The following is a 24,340-nucleotide window of genomic DNA, read 5'->3' as shown; positions in this document are numbered from 1 at the left end:
TGAAACACAGACTCAGTTTTCTGTTCTTAGCTGAGAGGACTGGGGTGGTCTTCTGCTGCTTGAAGGTTCAATCTATTGTGCACTGAGAGAAATTGTTATGCATATCTTGGTTAGTTGGTTATTTGACTTATTGTTGCCTTCTTGTCAGTTCAAAGCAGTGTGACCATTACCGTGACATCTGACAGTGTCCAGGAAAATCCCAGTAGATTAGCAGTTTCTGAAATACTCCAAATACACCAAACGCCATGCCACGTTCAAAGTCATTTAAATTATGTTTCTTCCCCATTTTGATGGTTGGCCTGAATTTCAGCAGGTCTATATGTCTAAATACACTGATATGTTTAAATATTTGCGTTAATAAAGTTTCAGATGAGCGTTTATAAAGTGCAACAACTGAACGTGACACAGTGCATAAATATGGTGAATAACGTTGCCTCCAGCATTAAAGGTGTCTTCTGACACTTTAAAAATGATGATTCGAGATTACAAAGCTGAGGTCTTTGTGTTTGATTAATACAGAGACTGTCCGTCATTAAAACTCGTTGTTATTAAAATATAACATAGAGATGGGTGGCAAACTAAAGGAAAAATATACAAAGCCTTGACTTTACAGTCAGGGATTTTACACAATGCTGTGAAGCATTTTACAGTGATGTGATGCAACACATGCCTATACCTGTATTACATTATGAAATGCAGCTTAAACCTCTTAAATCCCAAGAGCTTCAACACTGGTATTTGTAAAGAGGGAAGTTTCACACACTATGTTGTCACATGGTTCATTACATGGAGGTTAAAAAGAGGATGAACAAGAGACATGAGAATGAGACACATGAGAAGTGAAATCAGATATAACGAATGTTCTGTTTTCGTGCAGCACAGTGAGACAGATAGTGCAGGGAGCAGAAAATCAAGTGGTGCTTGTGAGGCTCAGATGCTTCTTTATCACATGTTTTATCAAAGTAATAATTGGACCAAATGCAGGGGCTTTCCACGTTAGTTCAAGCTGTAAACGGAAGTCATTTGATCACAGCAAAATGTTTGGTGTGATCAAATGACTTTTGTATTAAATCCCTGTAGGTTTGGCAAAGCAGGAAGAACCCGTTGCAACTTTGAACACACTGCAAGTTGTTAAAAAGCATTGTAGAACAAAAATGAAATGGTTTTACATACATCCCTCTGATCGTTTCTTATCATTTCTAAATGTTATCCCAGATCTACGAAGGAGGCTACCACGCTCTTCACCATGACCTCCCTGAGGTGGCTGAGTCCGTTCTAAAGGAGCTGACCACCTGGATCACAGAGCACATCCCAGCTGCAACATCGCAGGAAGCGCAAGGCTCCTAAATGTATGGCCTGCACACCTCTGTTGAAGCTCTGAGGAAACTGCCAATCTCGTCATAAAACGCCTGCTCACGTTCCTGTAGTGCGTCAGGCGTAATAATACTACTGCACTTTCCTGTCTGGGAGTTATTTGGGCATACTGATGGACATTATAGTCTCTGTATAACAGGTTTATTAGCAAATCCTCTGGGCTACTGTAAAAAAAAAACACACACACACTCTTCCTCCTATCTGTACATCAGGCCACTGATATAAATTGGGCAATAGGGTCAGTTCTTATTGTAAATACTCTGTAGCAATGGTCAGCATCATGGCAAAATTTCTGATCAGGGATGTGCCTCATGTGTTTATATGCTTCACATCATCTCCACTGAACTGCTCGTGTGCAGCTTTTAGAGAGTAAAGACTGTCACAAACTTTACTCCCTAAAAGCAAGGGTTCGAAGTGCAATAATGGGTATGGCCTTTCATTTTCTCATTTTATAAACAGGCCAGATCTTTTAAATATTAATAACAGAGGCAGCAGAATACAGAAGCATTTCTTTCTGCCTCAACTACCATTAACAGACTGGGTTAGAGGTCAGGAACAGAAGGAGGTTGGCACCTTTGGAGCTGTTGTCGGTTCAGGGATGCATGAATACTTAATAGATAACATATCATTTAGCGACACTGAATAGCCATCTTAAAGTCTCCTTAGTTTACTCCACCATACTCTCTGACCTTATCCCATCTCCTCTTCCTCTCCTGCCTCCTCACTGACTGCGCTGTTTTGTAATATCACATTTCTGATAAAGGCAGCTTTTATAGAGCTGATCAGAAGCATATACTGAAAGCACTCTATATGTAATAGTCTTCTCCTGACTTCCTCTTTGCTTGATCTGAGGACAGATGGTTAGCCTAAAGACAGATGGTTGACAGTGATACATCATATGAGGATAAGGTACTGTAGTCAGTCTAAATCCAGATGATGATCTAGCTTCATAAATTTTGTCCTAATGACGATATAAGTACTTCTTATCTGCCTAACTGAGTGACCGATTATTAAAATAGTTTTCCATATAGGTGCTATGTATGCGATCCTAGTCAAGAGTGTAAGATGGGGCTAAATTATTCAGATGAAACTGCTTTGAATCGCTCTGCAGGTGGGAGGTCAAAGGTGAAGTGTTCTCTGACCTTTATGGCCGTAGTCGAGCTCACTGTCAGTTGTTCACTGAGGCCAAGCCTTGATTGATTAAGTTCAGGCTGCAAACTTAGGGGGCCAGCTATAAAGTGAAAGGGGAACATGACATGACTTTATTCCAGGAAGCAGCCAGTCTGGCTTCGTTTTTTTTAAATCTTGTTCTGTAAAACTAACCTTTGATGTTCTTAAAGTATAGGGACATCAAAGGTGAGGACAAGGGGCCGTTCAAAGGGTTAGCATTTAAAATCAGCTCTTGCTCGATGTGGGTTTTCAGCTGAACCACAGCAATAATGTCAAAGCAGCCTACATTTGTGGTTTGTCAGTAATTATAAACTAGACAGACACGCTCTGAACTACCTATTTGATAGTGTCGTGTAGACTGTAATTACTGGTCACATACACTTAGCTTTTACCTGTTCGTCAAGCACAATGAGGTTTCAGATTATTAAACGTGCACCGCTCACAACTTGGAAAGCAATTAGGGTCTTTTGTGGTGCTTAATTTTTGACACCAGACATCCGTGATACCGCTTTTAGTGACTCGTTCTGTGGTGAACACATCCAGTAAGCAGTTCTTTGATAGAGATTCAACTGGCCAGCCTGTTTTCTTTTTTTTTCTTTTTTCGGTATTACCCGGAGTTCAAAGAGACTCATGCACATAGTGAAGGGGGAAGCTTGCTGCTGTAACCACGGTTACTCTTGTTTAGTCATAGCAGCAGCAGTGTGGCAGAAGAGTCCTTTTTTTCTTTTTGACATGTGTTGTCACCACGGTGACCACGAAAAGACTGACAGAATGAGAGCAATTTCTGGCCTCTCTGTCTTTATGTCTCTTCCCTTCACCCCGCCTTGTCTCACCCATACTATTTTTTCTTTGTTTGTTTGTTTGTTTATTTTTTAGCCACAGTAACCGGTGCTCTTTGTTCCATCCATCATGCAAGCCTTTGTTCTACTACATACTCAAACATTGTGTACCCTCAGCCACCCACACTGTCCCTAGTGGCCAATTATCAGAGCTGCAACAGGTTATATTGTAAAGTGTTCAGATACAATTTTTATTCTTTTTTTCTGATTCTTGGACCATATGGCTGAGACCAAGGGTGCTAGATGTAGGTGGGAGGAAGGGGCCATTAAATCTTTTTTCTTTCTTCAGCTTCTTCTTTAGGTGAGCTGGTGTGCTTTAAATCAGAAAATGGGTTTCTGCAACATTAACCAACAAGAAAGACTTTTACATCGCAGCAAAACAATCAGAAGGAGCAATTTAAAATGTCATATTAAAGAATTTTAGTCTGACGTTGTTTTGCTCCCAGTATGAAAAGATTACATAAAATGACTGATGATGAGGGAAAAGGCTCTATTATCAGGACTGGCTTAGGCAGTAGACCATGTGTTTTTTTTTGGGAGGGGGTTGTGGGAAGGAGAGGTTATCATAAGGTCAGTAGTTTGACTTCCAGGTCTGATATCTTTAAGAGCTTTTTGCCCACCTGCTTTGAAATAAGTCAAGCGTGACACATACTTTAACTTTAAATGTGACCTGAAGTCGCTTACTTACAAACGTTGATGTGGCTTCTTCTTCTATTAACATCTTTCCTGGTGTTTTCAGACTGAACTGCGTCAGCTGTATTATCGAGTTGCATTAGAAAATAAAATAATTAATCGTTATCGGCAGAGTGCTTTCCATAATGTGAAAAAAATAGCATTGAATACAAAATACAACATGAGACATGAAAGCAAACAAATCAGTGTAGAAGAGGGAATAAATAGAAGGAACTTCAGGATGTAAGTGCATCCTCTTCTCTATTTTTACAGACGTCAAAAAATACTTTGCCAGAACAAATATTGGATTACTTTGCAGCGGGTGCAGACATAGATGGAGATGTAAATGTATTCATCAGTCCCGATGGGAGTCAGACCCTTAACCTCAACTGAACTGCAGGGGTTTTTATCACCAGCCCTTCAAACACAATCTGCTCCTGATTAGGCTGCAGCAGGAACAGCGCACACAAGTGTCGCGCGGTCCCAGTTTTATTCAAACTCATAATAGCACCCCTGCTGCAACGCATCAGCGCGATTGTTTCAGCCTCGCAGGATCCTGCGTAATTTCAAAAAGCTGTACCTGTCAGACTACATGAGTGCATAATACTGCTGTCGCTGGCTACGGGGGTGGAGAGAGATGGAGATATGGTGAGAGGGGAAGAGAAAGAAAAAGGAGAGGAGAGAAGCTGTCAGTAACCATGGCAGCACTGTTTTTTTGTTTTTTTTTTCAGAGTAAAAATGTGGATTCATTAATGCTACAGGAAGTGTGCCAGACGTTTGTGTGCTTTCAGGGCCGGTTGTCCATTTGCTGCTCTGAGGATTCCCTTTTGTGTGAGCACTGAGATAAGAGAGCAAATAATTAGCATCATCAGCTCACAGTGAATAATAAGAGCTGCGCACACTCAGTGAATTTGAAAAAAAAAAAAAAGACTGTCTAGTCTGCTGTTTGGTCCAAAAACATACTATTCCCATTGAATGATTTCGAAGACATAACAAGGCCTTTTATCACATAGGTTTGTGCATTTTCCCTATGGAAGCAAAACCTTTTCACTGGATTTTAGTCCTTTCTTAATAAAGTGTAGTCCCCTTATATTGTCTTTACATCTTGTGAAGGCTTGTAAGCCATCACATGCTCCCTTTTCCCTGATATGTATCCTTACAAGCATGGAGTGAGAGAAGGAATGCCATAAATGTGCACATATATTACTCTATTAATAAATGATAATCCACTTGACTGTTAAGGTCCTTCAGTTTTTAGGCTTAGGAAGTTGAAATTAAAGTAGAGAAAAGAATGAGGGCAGGAAACCACTCAATCTAATTTGGCTGCAGCTTTCATAAAGAAATGTGTCACAGCTGGCCTACAGGGTGATGTAATTAGGCCACTTCAGTTTAATGTTTGTCATTTTTTTATTTCGACTGTATGACTGTTTCTAAGAGAAGAGCTGTTTTATGCTAATAAGCCTGAGGTGCAAAGGCCAGTCTTTATGTAGTTTTATAAGATTAAAGTGCACTTGAAAGATTCAGTTCGCATGAATGGGGCTCTGGAGTGAATGCTGAAGAAAGCAGCAAGAATTGAAGGGGTCGTCTTCCAAAGTGAATGTAAATCCAGGAAAACGGTTTTATCTTATTGTCGTAATCATGTGTGTAGAAACAAAAACAGATGCTCCAGGTTGTTAACACGTAAACCTTTAAATGTTTGAATCGTCATAACTGTGTTTTGGAGCAACGCCCCAGCTCAAATCTTGCTGTTCTAACCGACAGTTTTGACAAACTTGATTTGTTTCCAGCCGTCACGCTGCTTGGTTGCTGAACACAATTGTAATACTCTGTACATAGAAATGCTAATGAAGAAATGAAGACTACATTGTATTTTACATATCTTTTATTTATCTTGTATTTATAGAAATTCATTTAATGTATAGGCATCAAAGTACTGATAACACATCACGACAAGGCACTTTTTTTATACCACAATCCAATCGCTCATTGAGTTTCTCATCTATTCAAGACTTCATAACACTTTTGTTGTTATGGAAACTGGTTGACGGTTGTATGTTTGTACAGTTAAGCAACCCAGAAAATGTATGGCAGTGTTTCTGAAAAGACTCTGTCTACTGAAGTTCATGTCTTGAAAAACGTCACACACTGTCTTTGTCAAAGATTTTTGTTTAAACTTCCAGATTTTAATTTGACTTTTTTTTTTGTTCTTTTTAAAATATATATATATATTTTTAAAAAATGATTAACAACCAAAGGGTGTTACTGCTAAAGGTTTGTTGCCTTGTACTTCTTTATCAAATTAGATTTTCAGGAAGTTGTTTTCTCATTTTGATCTTTATCTAAGGTGAAATAAACATGAGTGCAAAACATTTACGTAACACCTGCAATTTATACACCACGCAAACTACTGAAAGAAAAAAAAACAGTTATCAGGTTTTCAAGCAGATAAAAAAGCAACTCTAATCAATTTGGGGAAATTTTTAATTTCAAATAATTGAAGAGATTTTTGTGACAATAACTTTTGTACATTTATTTTTGAATTGTATTCTGGTTGTTGTCTGTGCCTTATTATGCTAATGAATGTGGTTTTATGCTCACTTGTGAGTCTGTGAGTGTTTTCTGCACTTGAAGCATCTGTTTCTCTGTTTACTCTTTTCTGAGTGCGTGTGTGTGAGTGTGTGTGGTCACGTCTGTTTCCGTTCCTGGTTGAGTAAATGTGTCTTTCTGCTTATCGTCTTCCTGTCTGTCTGTTTTCACTGATGTCTGTCTAAATTTCTGTCTTTATCGTAGGTCTAAGCAGGTTGGGGTTGAAAACTGTTTCCGAGTCTTTCAGTACAGGCTCAGCTACAGCACATAAATACCTCCCAGATTCTTTAAAGACCTGTTTTGTCTAAGCCATTTAGAGAAATGCAATATTTAACACAAAAATTGATGCATTTGGCTTGCTAATATGGCAACAGTGTTGCTGGGTTGTCTTAAAGTTATTTATTTTGCTCCCAGTGGGACTCAACAGAAAAAACAGGAAGTTCAATCAATCACATAATAATAATAACAATAATAATGATACGAGGGTTTGTAAAACAACAGAAATAACATGCAGATTTTTCCATTCTGACCGCTGTGTATTGAACGCCTACATTATTTAAGTGCTGTGAGGTTAAAATTATAACTCTAGAAAGTCTCACAGTTATGTCGTCTGTCTTAGAGAGTCCAACATTTACTTTAATCTGTGTTTGTGTCAGTATTTCATTTTGATTTTTAAGGGTGGCACGGTAGCCTTCTTGGTAGGAAAAGCTCGACATCTTGATAAGCTGAGGAATTTTGGCACTGCGGACAAAATTGTAAACACAAACCCTAACGTCATCTTCGTAATCGTGCATTTGCAATGTCAAATCAATCAAATGGTTAGTGTTTAGAGACCATACACCACAACCTACAAAAAAAAGGATTTGTTTTGTTTTTTTATGACAAAACTTTATTGAGTCTTCCTTATTAAATTTTTTTTCTCAGTTTATGTAGTACTGGATGTACTTTATGTTAACAGTGTTGATGTGAAAAATATGCCAGTTTTTAAACATTTTCTACACCTCTAAAGACCGTAGTGCACACTTTCATTTAACATCGTCCTATACTTCTCATACTTCGCACTGATGCATTATAGTCACATCATAGGTTGAGTGTCAGCATTTGACATTTTACTTCAAATCTGGCACAAAATTGTATATAATATGTAATAATGGAAATACTTCTGAATGGCTGAATGGCAACTTATTTGTTACTAGACTGTTGATAATGTCCATACTCTCTTACAGAATAAATGACTGTTTAACTGAACAGGCTGGCTGGCTGGACTTACTGCTGTCTCAATTCTGTTATGTGGCTGGGTATGCGTAAAGAGGGGAGGTTATCAGTCATCTTCATTGTTATTATTTTATTTTGAAATCACATGTAGCTCATGACCTTAACATTTAAGGTCACGATTAAGGTCATAAAAAGAACAGAGTATCACATGTGAGAATTTTTCAAATTTCTCAAAGAGTGTAAACAAAGAAAAAACATTTGGATTCAGCTCCTACTTCAGGTGAAATGAAGCTTGGAAAGTAGATTTTTTACACAGTAATACATATTGCAGGGTTAAGTGAGGTGTGACACAGGTCAGTAGGCTTGGTCAACCTGATTTTAGTAGTGTTTCATGAGCAAAACTAAAGACTTACCTTGGGAGAAAAAAAATCAGCATTTGTTTGCCAGGCTGAAAAGTACGCATCAGGCAGTAGGTGGCAGTACTGGCTCATACAATTCACTGAAGACAGGCTTGGTTATATGAATGTGGTACTGGAACTGGTACACACACATGCAAAGCATGAATGAACCGAGGACTGGTGTGAGATTTCTAGGGTTTTTTTCAGTCTTGGAGCATGAATGTACTCTGACATCTTTTCCACAAGCTAAGGTCCTTGTGTTAAGTGCCGTCTTGTCTTCCAAGTGCTGACCAACCTTTCTCTCTGTCTCTCTGCTACTGCTCTGTCTACCTCTCCCTAGCCTCAGCGTGTGCGTGTGTGTATGTGCATAATAACTCTTCTTACTTCCTCTCAGGAGTAGGCATGGCCACCTAAACTCTAATGATACACCTGTCACTCGTTACCTTCATCACCCTCATCTACAGTACTTAAAACCAGCTCTGCTTATCATTCACTGCCAGACTGTTGCACTACACTGCTGCTAGCATTTAAAATTCCAGTCCTATTTAGCTTTGCCTGTACCTCACTGCCTTAGATTCATTCCTGAAGAGTCAGCTGATTGTTTTGGGAGGAAGCCAGCCCTGAGCCCATCTCCAAGGACTACCAGCAGGTGGAGTGAACATTTGGAGAGCAGAGTCTGGGGAGTGTTTCAGCATCAACCCTGGGAGTCAAGTTTTTTAGACATCTGGACATGGATTTTGTTTGGAGCTTCAGATTAATCAGTCTGGGGGAGGTTTGATTTGTTAGTCTGTCTTAACTACTTTAGAAATCTCCTTTCTGATCTGGTTTGATACTCAGACTTGTGAATGAACAATCTGCAGGCAGATCATTGCAGATTTATCCAATGGAAGAGACTAAACTTGATAGAAATATTTTTGAATTTCATTCTGCATCATTCTGAGTTTTTCTGCTGGCAATGTTCACATTAAAATCTTTGAGCCCTTTCTTGAGTGTCCTTTTGGTAACAAAACACAACACCTTGTTTAATAAATTTAACTGTATTCTTAGAGTGGCAACATGAAAACATCACTTATGTATAATTGTTTTGGCTTTCCTCCTTTACCATTTTTTTTCTGCTCAAAGATTTTTGCCATGTAAAGTACAGCCGTAGAGTCATTTAACATTCTTCGAGTTTATTTGTCTTAATGCACAGGTGACACAAAGTTTGCTAGAAGCATAATAAGCCACGCAAAGCACATCAATGGAAGCAAATCAGATGGGACCTATCATCACTCTTCTCTCCTCCTCATCCATCAAAGTTGCTGTATGTCTGAAGTCCAAGACTCAAGTGTTTGGAAAGGAAAAATACAAAAGCTGTCCAATTTTCTTCTGGTTCCCTGTTTTCTCTGCTTTTCCTCCTCCTCTTTACCCAGTAAATAGGTTAGTAGCTCTCCTTGAGACATTTTTAGAGTTTGTCAGGACCACATTAGCAGTAACTCTCAAAGGATGATACTTCCAGGAAAACCATGGCCAGAATCCACACTCTAAATCTGTATATTATACCACCATGATAAGAGATAGATAGATAGATAGATAGATAGATAGATAGATAGATAGATAGATGAAACTTTATTAATCCCTCGGGTAGGTTCCTCCGGGAAATTCAGTTGCATATTACAGATACAATAAGGGGAATGAGAGTAAGGAAATACACAATCTAACCCTGGGCCATTTTATATATACAAATTATACATAGGTGAGTTCTCAGGATAAGGGATAGGGAAGTTGGGTTAACAATAACTAATTTCCACAGTGTATCGTTTTCCACAATCTAACCTGTTCAATGACAATGTGGAGGTATATTTTTTATATATAAACGTTTTACTTGTTTTATGGAGTTCATTCTTCCAGCAGGGGGAGCCTGGAGGTAGACTTTCCCGTTTGTTGGAAACAAAGACCTGAGCCAATCAGAAATCGGTTCAAGGAATTAAATCCGGGCTCGTTGTGGCCATGGCAACGGATTTACCTTGGTGACAGCTGAGAAATAGAAATGGAAGAAGAGATGCGACATGGGCTGTAATGGTCCTGAGCAATACTCTCAGAATACTTCAGATCCACCCTCAGTGACCCCACTGCACCATGACAGGTTAATTTCTGCAGGGGGTGGACTCCCGAAGATCTGCAGTAAAACAAAGTAAACAAAGGCAGGAATATGAAAAGGGAAACAGCAACCTTCAGTAGTACCCTAATTCAGTAGAGCTCTGTGTATGAAAATAGAAGTAAATATAGACTGGTGCATTTAAGGAGATGATATTCAGAAGGTTACATGAAGATTTGATGTATTGGCTCAGAGGGTGATAGCAGAGACTGTTGCCTAATCTGAACATATCTATGAAAGCCCAGAGAGTCTGGAAAGAAGGAAAGGATAAAAGATACCAGGTTAAGGACGAAAATTAGAAAGTGATGAGAGCATGTGAACACCAACGAGGTTAAGGCCGTTCAAGAAAGGTTTTTTGTTGCAGCTTTTTATACAGTTTACTATTTGATATCATCCCATTTCAGCAATTAATTTGTCAGGAAAATGTGTGTTACTTGGGTTACAGTGAAACAAAATTGACCATTGTCCTCATAACTATAATGATAATTCTCAGAGACACCTCATTGGCAGCTGGACAAAGGCAGATATTCACATTCAGCAGCGTCTACATATATAAAGAATGTTTAAATTATTACACACACACACATCTTTACCAAATTGTCAAGGCCACTTCTGTAGGTGTGGTCCTCTTGTGACTGTACAAATATGGTTCTGCCTTCTCTACCGCGTCTAATCCAAGAGCTGTATGTAATTGGCTGTGGTATTGGAATTTTTTATTTTAATTGGCCCTGTTTTCTGTCACTCTACGTCAAACGCTCTCTGCTCACTGTGTAACCACGCCTCCTCATGCTTTCCGGAGCCAGTGGTTCATTCGTGCGTGTAGAGCCGTGGATTGCCTCGCCGGGAGGGAGGAAACGTGTTTCGTTTAATTTTGCTGGGTTCTCGTGCTGTCATTAGCAGTGCTGCTACTACAGTAACGTTTTAAACAGTATTTTCGCGGGTACTTTGCGTTGTAATTAACGGCGGCGTGGCATAACGTTGCGAACAACTAGGTTAGGCTCTGTCACCTGGCTGCAGCAGCTGACTTGGTGTCTTGCGGAGAGTGGCGACAGTTCCCAAAAGAAAACAAGCAATTGCTAGTTAGCAATTCAGCCAGTTAGCCTGCTAGCTAGCTAGCTCTTGCCTTATTGCCACAGCAAGTCCCTCCCTCACAAAGTGCGTGGACGCTGTTGGCTGCGACGGTGAAGTCGAGTGTTTTTTTTTCTTTCTTTTCCTTTTTTTTTTTAAACTCCCCTCCTATCAACTTAATAGCCAGCATCCCTATACAGTTGGTTTGCACGGGAAATACCCCCCACAAAGGTTAGATAGGTTAGGAGACGGTAACGTAAAATTGCTGGCTTTACGTTCGACAAGTGTGTTCTGTGGAGGGATACGGATCATACACTGGCAGAGAGACTGGCTAAAAGAAGACGCGAAATAAGAGCGAACAAGGAAGACACCAGGAAGGAGGGGACTGGCTAGTTTAGCCGGTGAGACTGAATCGCACGTAAGTGACTCATACTTCGCAGCAGTAAGTTAGCTTGACAAATGGCTTAACCTGTACAACTTGCACTGCTTGCGGCTATCAAGTCTTCTACTCTTCTGCGGCTTAGCACCTACAACCAGTACGCCATACTACAAATGTTAGCTAGCTGCACAGGCTTCCTTGAAGGTGGCTTAGTAGCTAGCACGACAGCTAATTGAATGGTTCGAAAGGGAAAATGTGCTTGAAACACATCTCGACTACGCTTTCTTCACTCGTTCCGTCTTAACTAAGGCTCAGTTAAATAGAGGAGTTTAGACAAGTTGGATGTGTGGCTTGAACAGCACCGTGTACCAGCTAGTTGTCATGAGTGGGAGCTTTTTAGCCGCTTTGCTAGCTAATTCCTGCCGGCTACCCACTCAGATTGACAGCTCAGCTTCTGACGACACCAAACCTGAATAGTAGTGAAACCCAGCTTTTATCGCCCCTTTACAAAACACAAGGCTCATATCTATTACGTGCAGCTGTGGGAACTGTGTGTTCCTGAGCTGAACCAAAGATAAACTTGTCAATGTCATGCAGAGTTCACATGACATTACACTATCTTGGTTATAAATGACTGTAGCTGTCAAACTACTCAGTTAATCAGTTTTCTCATTTGTATAGGTTTCATCAGTCACTTAGCATTCACAAGTCATGCACACGTTTATAGTAGTCTATAGTAAGCCACAGCTGTGTAAATCAGCAAATAGGCAACAGCACAGCCCTGCACTTAAACACAATTATGATTCTGTACCAAGATCAGTTGTGACAAATATTCTCTTCTCTTTTAGATAGTACATCAAGCCACACACAGCCATGAGTATTGAGATACCGGTTGGGTTGACAGAACTGCTGCAGGGCTACACTGTGGAGGTGCTCCGACAAAGGCCGTCAGACCTGGTGGATTTTGCCGTACAATACTTTACCCGTTTGCGGGACACCAGAAGTCAGGATGGGGCCAGCACAGGTGGCAAGACGGGAAAAGGAGTGATGTTTGACGGGGAGCCGATGCAAACAGAGTCCAATGGAGAGGATGATGAAGATGATGACTCCGACTTTGAACGTAGGTTGATCTTTTTGTTGTTGAGATTGTCAGCTGTTGTGGTGCAGGTGCTTGTGTGAGTGAAATGGGACACAATGAGTGATTGTTTGATTTTGTTAGGGAAAGAGCAAGTGAAGGTGAGGCCCAAAGACTTGTCACTGATATGGTCAGAATTTATCCGTCTTCTTGGGAGATTCTTTAGCGTGTTACGTCTGCCATATTTTCATACATGCACTTGCTCTCAGAAAATCCCACTGAGCAGACAGCTTGGCAAAGCAGACATGATCTAATCTGGGTCTACTACATTCTCATCATCTGACTTTCAGGATCAGAAATAATTTATTATTTACATGTCTAAGGATCTGAAAGAGCCGTCTTTGTTAAATGTAGATTCAATGTGCTCTTTAACATATTCTTAAATTAAATTTATACTTCCAGAAAACTGAAGTAGCCCAAGATGCGAAAGGTAACAAGGTAAAGCTGTCCTGTAACGACATATAATGTTGTAATAACAAAATCGGCATGATGTTTTCCCAGAGCAGTGAATGTGTGTGTATATATAACTCTAAATTGTACCTCAATAGTGATACTGGGCCTCTTTTGCATCAATCCCTTGTGTTTGGCACACTGGCATAAGATATAAGCTGCTCCCAAACTCAGCTGTCCTCTGTGCTCCTGAGAGCAATGTGACCTAGATCACACCAGTATGTTCACTGGCATCATCTGTAAACTATCATGTATATATGTGAAACTATGTGGAGATAAAAACTGAAGCCCCTTTTTTGTTTGTAAATAGTAATTGGAACCCAAATGCTGCAACCTAGCTGGCTGCACAGCTTTTGTCAAATCACCAGCAGGTACCGGAGCACTAAAGTGAATTTTGGGCTTCATGAGATCTATTCTTTTTGGGCCTGTTGTTAGTATTCCTTTTTTTTTGAGCTTCTATTCTAGTTTTGTGGTTTAACAATTATGCCAAATATACAGTTTTAAATATACAGTTTTAATCTCTCCTGAAAGCAATGTTGGCCAGCCTTGTAGCTTGGTACAAGCTGGCTCATTGTGAACAGGGATTATGTTTTCTTTTTCTGCTAATACAAAATGGGTTCTGCCCGCTGTAAAACAGCTGTGACTTCAGCTGAGAGAGTTGTGTGTGTGTGTGTGTGCGTGCGTACGCTTTGGTGTACACGCGCCAGATGTATTTGAGTTTCAGTGAGTCCTTTTGCATACTTGTGAAAGTAAGCAGTTGTGTTATGGCATTCTTTCACAACCGTTCAAATTCCAGCCTGGTGACGACATAAAAAAATGTGTCCAAGTACACTGTGATTAGCAATCACACCTCATTCTAGGGGATAATAAAGGAAAGGGAGCTGCAACAGTTGTGCTCCAGGGAGAAATCTGGATTCTGGAGTTCACACACATGACTTCCATGACATTAGATTATCCAGTAGGCTTGTGTATACTTCCCCCAGGGAACATTAACATTATTTCTCATGGTAATAACACAGGCCTGCATAATGAAAGGTATCATGTGCTCTTGCCTGACCACTGCTGCAGCCTATAGGTATAAAGAGTGATCTAATTCAGTTAGTTCACTAGCACGTGCTCTAAGACAGTTGCTTGAGTACTGAAGACACCAAATTAGCATTTTTAATCCACAAACCAAGAACGTCATTACTTATTTTTTTAGGTGAGAAATACAAACCTGGTTCTGTTAGCTATAAATGGGACATTCTGCATAACTATCAGCACAGTCTGCAAACTATGCTGGTAAAATACAAATGTCATACTTCTACTTACTTGAATTATGATTGGTTATTTGGGGCATTTTATTGAATTTGGTACTTGCTGCATGTCCTCTCTTGCATGCCTTCTGCTCAAGACTAGGAGTAATTTTTCTCACATTTAGAGCACAAGTGATTAAACTGTATTACTGCTGAGTTGGCAGGTAAGGTATTTTGAGTTGCTATCCTCTTTATAAAGTATGGCTGTTGTGAAATTAGTATTGAGCTGAAATAGTATTGAGCTGTGCAGTCTAATATAAATATTGTTTAGCTGGCCCTGAATTCAAGAAAAAATTGAAAGAAGTTCAAGGTGCTTTTCCAGTTGTGTTGTTTTGGTTGATTTTTTTTTCATGAATCTGTGGTATCTGGATATTCTTTAGACGTTAATTCTATTGTTTTAATAGGCTACTTACATTTACGATGACTCACCAGTGTGCTCTTAACCTTTCTTTTGCTCTGAAGGAAATCATTGTGTGTTGGCTAAAGGCCTAACATGTAAATGAACTAGATAGCTGCTTGTGTATTTCCATGGATGGTACACCGTATCCCTAAAAACAGGACGTCTTGTGGTAATTTACTTGTCTTGTTTCTGTAACTCCTGCTGCCTGAATCCACTTAGGGCTCACCACACAGGTCTAAGCTGGTTAACAATAGAGGATTTAGTTATACATCCATCATATTTTGGTGATATTCAGGTTTTTAAGTAACCCTTTTTATATTGAGGCTGAGCTTTTAAGAAGTCATTTATTGACAATTTTATAATCTTCTTTCTTTTTGCTGAATGGGTGACATGGACACCAAACTGGGTTTCTGGTAGTGAATTTAAGATTTGTATTTGGCAGGAGTAAACTTCACTTCTGTGAATATTAGGATTGCATCATACTTACCTTTAATGGTTAGTAGCTGAATCCAGAACAAATGCGTCCATTTTACTCAATTTTCAGAAATACAGTGATAATGAGAAAAAGGGTGCAACACAAGGGCATCTTTCTAATTTGTATATGTGGTTTTCCTCTCCTTGCCTCCTCTACTGTCAGTTTAGCAGTGCTTGTTCACTAAGAGAAACAGGAGGGGATGAATGGATGCCTCTGACTGAAACGAGCAGGGCTTTTTAGTCAAAGATGGATGGAGGGACAGATGACTCCTAGAGATGATAATAGAAACTAATTAAAAGTGTTTTTATAAGAAAGACAGCAGGGATAAAGCAGAGGCTGTATTAAAAAAATAATTGAGGGAGGAGAAGAGAATGGGTTTATGTAATTATTCTAAGCTGCACAAAACTTTGTAGAAATGCTTTGTAGCTAGATGGTTGTGCTGCATGGATTCATAACAGAATGCTAGCTTAGATTTTTCTCTTCAGAGTGCAGATTTTCCATAGATTAATAGGTCTTAGCCAGTTTGTCTAGTAATGATTTAACTGTAACACTTTAAAGTTTTTTTCCTTCCTTAAAAGCATCGGTCCATATTTTCAAAATTCTACCTTCGTGTGTTGTTTTGATTATTTATAAGCACTGGTATTTTGAAAACAGATATCTTGAGAGGAGTCATAACGTCATCAGTGTTTCCTTTTCATCGCAGCAGCTCTCTTGCAACAGTAAGTGCAAATTTTCCCAGATGGTTGGTATCCATTTCGGACTGCAAATCTTCTGTTGCTGTTAAACACACCATTAGATTAAGAGATAAGGTCTGTTAGATTTTTTTTTTAATGATACATAGACATCTTTCTAAGAAGGGTGTCCACCAGCCTTTAAATGTCATCAAAATGAAACGCATTAAATAACAGGATTGAGGGCCTTACAAAAATTTAATAAAGTGCAATAAAAGGTTTCCAGATCTCAAACTCATTTGCTGTTTTACTTAGGTGCAAATTAAACGTGACAGTGTGTCATCAGGTTTGTTTTGATGTGATTAAACCTAGAGTAAATGTTTTGAGTTAGTGTGTTTGCCCTGTTAAGAGTAAATACTGTTAGAAATTTATGTATTTAAGTTCTTCTACCAAAGAAAATGTACAGGAAACATTAAAGCTCTATGGTTGAAACACCAGTAATTGAAAAAAAAAATTTTTTTGAGTTTGTGTTGCAAGTGTCAAGTGTTTTAGTTTCTGTCATATCTGTCCAACATGATAGAAAAACACTGTCATGCACTTGTAGATTTGCATTGAAGATGTGGTTGTGTTCTAGTTTTGCATGGCCACAAGAGTCCCCCAGTCCCAGAATTCATCATCTGGCCAAATCCGAAAGCTTCATCAGAGCTCAAAATTTATCAGTCCAAGTTTGGCATATGAGCTGACAAATGTGTGGATGTGTTTGTCAATGCAGACCACAGTTTGTTTCTGTGTGGAATAGATAAAATGTGTTTCTTGCATGTTTGGTTTGTGTCAAAGGCTCTGCGTAATTTAGCTCGGAGTATGGCCGCACACAATGTGATGAAATTCTGCCTGTGACCTCTTTCTGTCTCCACCCTTGCTCTGTCACCACCACCTCAGTGTTGTTTACACCCTGCTCCCCCCAGTCTCTTCCTTTGCTCCCTTTCTCCCTCTATGGCCCTCTTTTTTTCCCTCCATATTTTTCCTATGTCTCTTAAGCAGTTTGATTTGGCTTTTTTTTTTTTTTTAGTAGATAAAATTAACTCATAACATGATTGTCAGAACAAACTGCTTCTAAAAGAGAAAACAGAGAGACTCCTATAGTTTTCTTTGATGTAAATTGTGATCCTGCTACTGTTTTCATTTTTTTCTATCCCTCTCTAATTCATACATTTGCTACTGGACCATTTTCCCCCCTTAATATTGCTTTGTGCTTTAGTTTCACTTATTTGGGATGAAAGTACAGACTGCTTTGTCTCTAAAGACACTAATAATTGGTTCAGTAAGACGAGCTGAGATGTCAGTTTTCATTTTCGTCTAGGAGCTTTGTGTCTGTGCACAGTGGTAACAGTGATTAGTGGAAGAGGGAGTACATGTACACTCAAATGACTTTTGTCACTGTAAGTGTGCACAATTTTATATCTGTAGGTTTGCGTGCTTGTGACTAGTCTCAGTTTAGTGTTGTGCAACAGGTGACCTGATTAGTAGACAGCAGTGTATGTCCAGGGTGCTTTTAGCCTGCAGGCAAATCTCATCCAGCCTACTATGGAGACCAGTTGGACTGGCAGTCTGATGGTGTTAAGTGGAAAAGCCCCCAGACGGCTCATACTACTCTGCCTGGCTGATAGTTCACTAATGCAGTTGCTGTCTTTACTCTTGTCTTATTTTTATCATATGCAAAAAAGACAAGTTTTGAAAATGCCTTTTTTTTAGCCTTCTGTCCAGATGAAAACAGGGTTTTTGTTCATGTTCAGGGCGAGTAATTATCAAATTACCAGCATGGTGTTTGTGTGACCCTCGTAGGATTGGCTACCTCCATAGACTGAACCTGACTGAATCTAAACTCGGTAGCCCAAACACATAAACTGAACCAGCTGTAAGATAATGGAGTGCTGGTAATAGGATATTCAGAGGGGAGTAATACCACACTTATGGCATTAAGAAGAAGAAGGAGTAGGCTGTACTAGCTGAAAAGTCTTCAGATACAACTATGAAAAATTTTGCCTATCCCAGTTGGTGACAATACGTGATATTACCAATTATTAAGTCATAAAATCTGTCTGGGTCTGTCTCACCTTTGCTCTTCTCCATGCCCTTCCTACACACAGCAGTTTCAGTGTGACAGTGACACCACTTTAATCAAGAAATTGAGGAGTAGTGGCAAAGTTGTGCGTCAGCAGACACAATTACAATACATTTAATAATGATATTCATTTTCTGCATTAATTGGAAAATAAGCTAAAAATTGCCTGGATTGACTAATCATTAATACCAGAGATCATTATCCATCTATTTTAAATACCGTGTAGAGTACATAGCAGAAGATGTGATGTTCCAAATTCACGATACTGGAATTTGAACCACGTTTATGGTCAAATACGTCTTTAAGCACCTAATTTTTAAGCCCACTTTTTGTGCTGATGTCAATAACAAGTTTATGTATGTAAAGCTGAGAAAAAGCATTTACCGGTAAGAAATTTTTTTTCAGTATTGTATCATATATTATAAATTAACTAGTAATGTAATTGTTTTGCTTATGCTAAATAACTTTGTACTGCTGCTAAATGATTCGTGGTTAAAGCATGCCAGTCTAATGGGGGGTGGAGTCTTTAAACATGGCTAAGGTCATAATCTCTTTCGTGCACTCTGCGTTTTCTTTTCCTTTTTAGCACCAGGGGAGTAGTATGCATGTATGTATGTATGTATGTATGTAATTTTTGTCTGCCTGTTGATCAGACTGTAGAACTCTAAATTTGTCTCTTTGTTGTGTTATTCCTTTGATTTCTTCAGATTGTGTGTGTGGTGTTTTGTTTTTTTTTTGTTTTTTTTAAATCTGCTTAAACTTCGTTATCAGCTTTTTAAAATTTTTTTTAATCTTGGTGTCTCTTTGTTTGAATGTCTTTGTAGCCTTATCTCTCTACCTTTCTTCACCCTGTTTCTTCACATCTCTTTGAATTAAAAAAAATGTATATGGAAACCAACAAATTTTCTTAATTCTATTGTCCTGTTTGTATATTTCTGTATATTTCTGACTTTTTGAAGTATTTGTCTTTACATCATTTTCTCGATCTATATCTTTTTAAAATAACAATACACTAAAATAGTTTGAGATGGCTATAGTGTCAGTTCTTTAGTCACTCTTCAAGTCTCAAACACTTTATGTGGAAATTAGATTTCAGGAGACATTTAATGTAGCTGTCCTAATCTCCGTTGTCCATTTAAGGGATTGTCATCGGTTATTGGTACAGCAGGCTATGAGACAACTTGGCTTGCATGTATTTGCTAGTAGACATCATTTGAACCTTTGTACTTCCTTGTTCTCTATCCTCTAGCCATCTTAGTCCCTGCAACAAAATAAGGAAGTGGTGAGGGATGACTGGCTTAAAGAGAGAGATTGCATTTTATCTTCTGCTGCTCCTGTTTGAAGTTAATATGCATCCCGTGTCTCTAGCACACTATTCTTGTGAATCATAATGCTGTCTGAACCCTGCCTCGCCAGTCCAGTTAAAGCCTTCAGTGACACATATATGTAGATTTATTACCGCCATCAGAGGCATCTAGATTACATATTTCTGGACAACAGATCTGAGTATGATGCCAGCCTTCTTGGTGTACATTAAATCCAGGCTGGAACCCTCTCAGGAGACTGTCTCTGTCCCAGTCGTGCAAAAGGGTCAGGTTGACCAGTGCAGACTACTGTCATGTCATCATGTTGATCTCTTTGGTGCATTAGAAGAAGTTGTGATGTTTTGTGAATTCAGTTCATTATGTGTTATGTCTCACCTTTGATTGTCATATGCAATAGATAATGTGGTATAAGCCAGACTTCCCATCAGTGGAAATGATCAGGTCTGTACTTTAGTTTGATTTGGTTTCACTCTTTCTTGAAAAATAAAACTATAGTCTTTTTTTTGAAAAAGTTAAAGGCTCAAAGTTATTTAGCTTACCCCAGTGTTCTAACAAAACATGCTGTATTTATCCTACTATACGCACTGTATATGAAGATGTGCAAATTAAAGTAAGAAGAAAGAGAGCAGGAAGTAAAAGAGCTGAGAAGCATCAATGTTTTTTGTAGAAAATATTTTAACCAGTTGTTTTTTCCCCCAATTTGGACAATCCACAAAGCAAGAGTTTTAGTTTCAATTCACTGGCCAAATAAAGGCAATAAAACTAACACTAAACCAATATTCTAGGTATCAGAAACATGCTCATTTATTGATGTTTCTCCTGGGAGAAAAGCGGGGGAACTACAGAGGGGAGTGAACAGATGAGGGCATGGGATAGCAACAAAGTTAAGGAGGATGACAAAGACCTGAATTGAAATTATAAAAAGAAACAAATACAACTAAAGGATGTGGGACTCATTCCTCCAGCGTTTAGGGTTGTTACTGGCGCCACATTTGTCTCAGAGGGCCATAGCTCCAGGCTGGAATTTGGGAATCCCGGTCCTTACTAAGAAGTAAACCAATGCTTTTTTTTTTTTTTGCTTTTTTTCACACATTTTCATGGCACTCTGATTCCTGATTTATACCAAAGATGTATCGTCACAGAAATGTATCAGATCCATATGTCTTATATTGTTTTGTCATTTTTGAGCACTCTTAGCCACTATTGAATTGTCTGCAAACATGCTTCCTGTGTGAACAAGTGCTTTTCCTTTTCATGGAGCAGCCATTGTTGATTATTCTCTCTTAGCTCATGCTGCTCTCATATATTCATATAGAAAACATCTATAAATGGAAATTATAGCGCATATAGTACAGAGCAGGATTGTCAAACTCATTTTACATCACTTCAGTTTTAAGTGGGCTGCATCAGTGCAAGTCCCCCTTCCTGACAATGGATGGAAGTTTAACTACATATTTAATCCTTGAGATATCTTAAGATCAGAAAAAAGTGCAAAAGTACATCTCAGATTTTCTACATGATAAAGAAATGCTGATGCAGCAAATGGAAGAAAGCTGTCAGCACAAATTAAATATGTACAATTACAGAAAGAAAATCCTGGTAGCCCAGACTCCTGTAATTACAAAATTGAAAAGTTTTGAACAGAAATTCCTATAGTGGATGGTGATAAAAAAAGGAATTTTTCCGTCATTTAATTCTTTATCTCTTACAAAATTACTTTTGAAGTATGAATAGCCATTTCCCTAAGCTTTCCAGTGGGCCGGATTAGAGTTTTTACCAGGCTGATTCTGGCCACTGGGCCTTATGATTGACACCCCTGGTGTAGAGGAAAAATTGTGTTCACATAAGGTTCAAAGGTGAATGCTGAAGGGAAACTTGGTTGTCTGAGTATGTATATACACATTTTGAATAATTCATTTAGTATGAAGTCAGCTGCCTGTTCAATGCAGTAAACTCAGATAAGCCTGTGACCAACAGTTGTTGTTTTAGTTCTGTTTCACAACCTAGCGATGTGAGATAAGAATGAACTGACGAACCTGAAACCTGGTCGGTTATCAGTTTATTTTTTTTAATTTCTACCAAAAATACGTGCATTTATTAAAAAAAATAAAAGATATCATAGTAACTTAGTATTTAATGTCCGCCATTGGCAGGTTGTTTACCTATGTGTTAGCCATGACAGAACACATCATTTTAACCTTGGTTCTTAAATAAGTAGGACATTGTGTAAAAGGAAATTTATGATTCATATTTTGCAAATCATGTAAATCCTATATTTTAATTAAAAATAGGACAAAGATGACATCATCATGTTGAAATTGATATATACACTCTTTAAACATTTGAATTTGGATTTTATGTCAACAGTCATGTGCTCCTTTGTTCTCTCAATCGGTCTGTCAGCTTGCCGTTCTGTTTCCACTGGAACCTACTGTGTCATTCTCACGATCCCCTGTCTCCCTTGGCCTGCGTGTGTTTGTCTTGATGTACTTGCCCAATCTCATTAGGTGACATGGCTTAGAGAGAGAGGTTATTAGGGCGGTTTAGCAGAACCATCTTTGGCACAGTAAGAAAGAGAATTAACAAGGGTTCGAGGTATTGAGAAAGAAGGAAAGCATGAATGAGAAGAGGAGACTGAATGAGCGAGAAAGCTGTGGTTAATATCAGCCAAATATCTTTAAAGTTTTACTTTATCTGCTCTTTCAGCCTCTTTAGCTGACAGGATGTAAATACTGTTCAGAAGTATTCTATAATACAATATTTTGTTGCATAACTGCTTAAAGGAGATTTGTTATAATCAACCTAAATAATCAGTGGCACAGTGGCCTCCATCAAGTGTTGCTGAGGAGGTAAAAATTAACCTTGCAGGGTTTTTGTTTTCTTTAACTCATCAAATAACATTTTAATATTGGAGCCACTAGGCAGCAGGTATTTGTATAAATTTGTTGTTCAAATAAAAACAATCACAACAAAATTCAGACTGGGCATCCTGGAACTTTATATTTCATGGGATTTTATTGAATGCACAAGGAGAAAGCTTTATGTAGACAAGCACTAATGCTTGTTTGTGTAATTTGTTACATATGAAACTAGCCATTTTTTTATTTTTTTATTTTTTTTTTTGTGTTAGGCAAAAGTCATTGGGGATTTTTTTTTTAAATTTCTAAACTCCTTTGATTTGTAAAAGGAGAGATGAACCTGAAGTATATAGGTTATAGCAAATTGGAGTCCTTCATGTTCCTCAAACCTCGGCCTTCCAAAAATCCTTCCTTCCATACCAACCAACACTAGGTTAGTGTGGAGGGAAGGGTTGTAGGGAATGGTGGTAGTTTACATCAATACTAGAGCTATTCCTTCTGGACTTCCAGTGTTCATTTTAAAACAAGATGTAAGCCTGTTATAGATCATTTATGAATGCAACATCTGGAATTAAAATACTTACTAGCACAGTAATAAAAGAAATAAAATGGTCTTCAGGGTTGGACAAGTTGCTCCATAGTCTATCGACTATTTGGCGTCACTGCTAGGCAGCAGAACAGGCCTCCTGATCCACCTTCCATATTGCATAATGTGTGGCCCTGTTGAGAGAGAAACACGCAGACTGGAGTTTCTCACTTGCTGCATAAAGAAAAGTTTAAACATTAACATATGATGCTCATTGATTTAGACTACCATAATTAGTTAATGTAAGTGGATAGATAAACAGCTATGCTGAGCAGCTATAACAGTAGCAACTTGTAACACTCGCTGGTTCTTTACTCATTTACCTTGGACCTACAGATCTACTGTCTGTATTTCTACCGAAATGTACAAATGTACTCTGTTCTCTAGCTTAAAAAAATTCTATTAAGGAAAAAATCCAGCAGTTTGCCTTGTTTCTCATTTGATGATGATGGATCAGTGTCGCCACTTTAAAGGTAAGCATTAATTTCAAAGCCAGTTTTGTTTTTTGTTGTTTTTTTTTTTCCCCCGCACCTAGAATTTTGGGATGTTTTTAGTTTACAGACAAACATGATTGAAAACACAACCACCTTGTAGGAGGAAATGGCAGGTTGCTTTTAACAAAACCATGTGAATGGACTATACTTGGTGAAAGAAATTTGTTTTATTTGCTAACAGTTGATAATGATAAATGGTGAATCCCAAAACCCACCAGTAGTTTTCACCACTTACCTGACAATAGGGGGTCTAAATAACTACCTTTAAAATAAAAATGAAATGGTTCGCTTCAAGACATGTAGATTGCCTTTAACATGGCGCTCTAAACTGTTGCAGCTATTGTTACCATAGAAACCACTGTCCTTGAAAATACTCTCAGCCAATTGCTGCTGGACATGACAGTGAAAGGGAGCGGTCTCACATAATTGTGAATCAGATAAAGAAAGTTGGGAGGTCACAGGTAGTTCACAGCCCTCACTTCCATAACAAGTATCTGTAGCAATATATTTGCATAGCCTTGATATGACTGACTTTCATATCCCTGTCCTTGCGTTGCACTTCTGATAATGTGGGTTTGTATAACCCTATTACTGTTTTTCTTCTTAAAAGAGTAGCTGCTCTGTTCATTGGCAGTCAGTAAGAATTGAAGCTGCAAGTGAGAATCAAAGAAAATAAGAGTGATTAATTAAA

The 24,340-nt window shown here is 38.6% G+C and overlaps 2 protein-coding genes across 3 annotated transcripts in view; both read left to right on the top strand.

The window, feature by feature from the left end:
• The window catches only part of mgll (monoglyceride lipase), a 49,091-nt gene extending 40,995 nt beyond the window's left edge, over nucleotides 1-8,096 (top strand). Inside the window, exon 7 of one of the 2 annotated variants that reach the window (XM_080897941.1) lies at nucleotides 1,216-8,096. In XM_080897941.1, the coding sequence (XP_080754067.1) occupies nucleotides 1,216-1,347 (132 nt within the window). In that variant the 3' untranslated portion in view covers nucleotides 1,348-8,096. The remainder of the gene's footprint in view (nucleotides 1-1,215) is intronic. The other variant, XM_080897942.1, reaches the window with a different exon arrangement.
• Nucleotides 8,097-11,226: 3,130 nt separating this feature from the next.
• Nucleotides 11,227-24,340, top strand: part of prkar2aa (protein kinase, cAMP-dependent, regulatory, type II, alpha A) — a 46,473-nt gene continuing 33,359 nt past the window's right edge. The window contains exons 1-2 of the mRNA XM_080898717.1: nucleotides 11,227-11,877; nucleotides 12,687-12,958. Coding sequence (XP_080754843.1) covers nucleotides 12,712-12,958 — 247 coding nt within the window. The 5' untranslated portion in view covers nucleotides 11,227-11,877; nucleotides 12,687-12,711. The remainder of the gene's footprint in view (nucleotides 11,878-12,686; nucleotides 12,959-24,340) is intronic.

The sequence above is a fragment of the Rhamphochromis sp. 'chilingali' genome, assembly GCF_963969265.1.
Source record: "Rhamphochromis sp. 'chilingali' genome assembly, chromosome: 12".
NCBI classification, from domain to species: domain Eukaryota; kingdom Metazoa; phylum Chordata; class Actinopteri; order Cichliformes; family Cichlidae; genus Rhamphochromis; species Rhamphochromis sp. 'chilingali'.
This window is presented reverse-complemented; position numbering and strand designations above follow the sequence as displayed.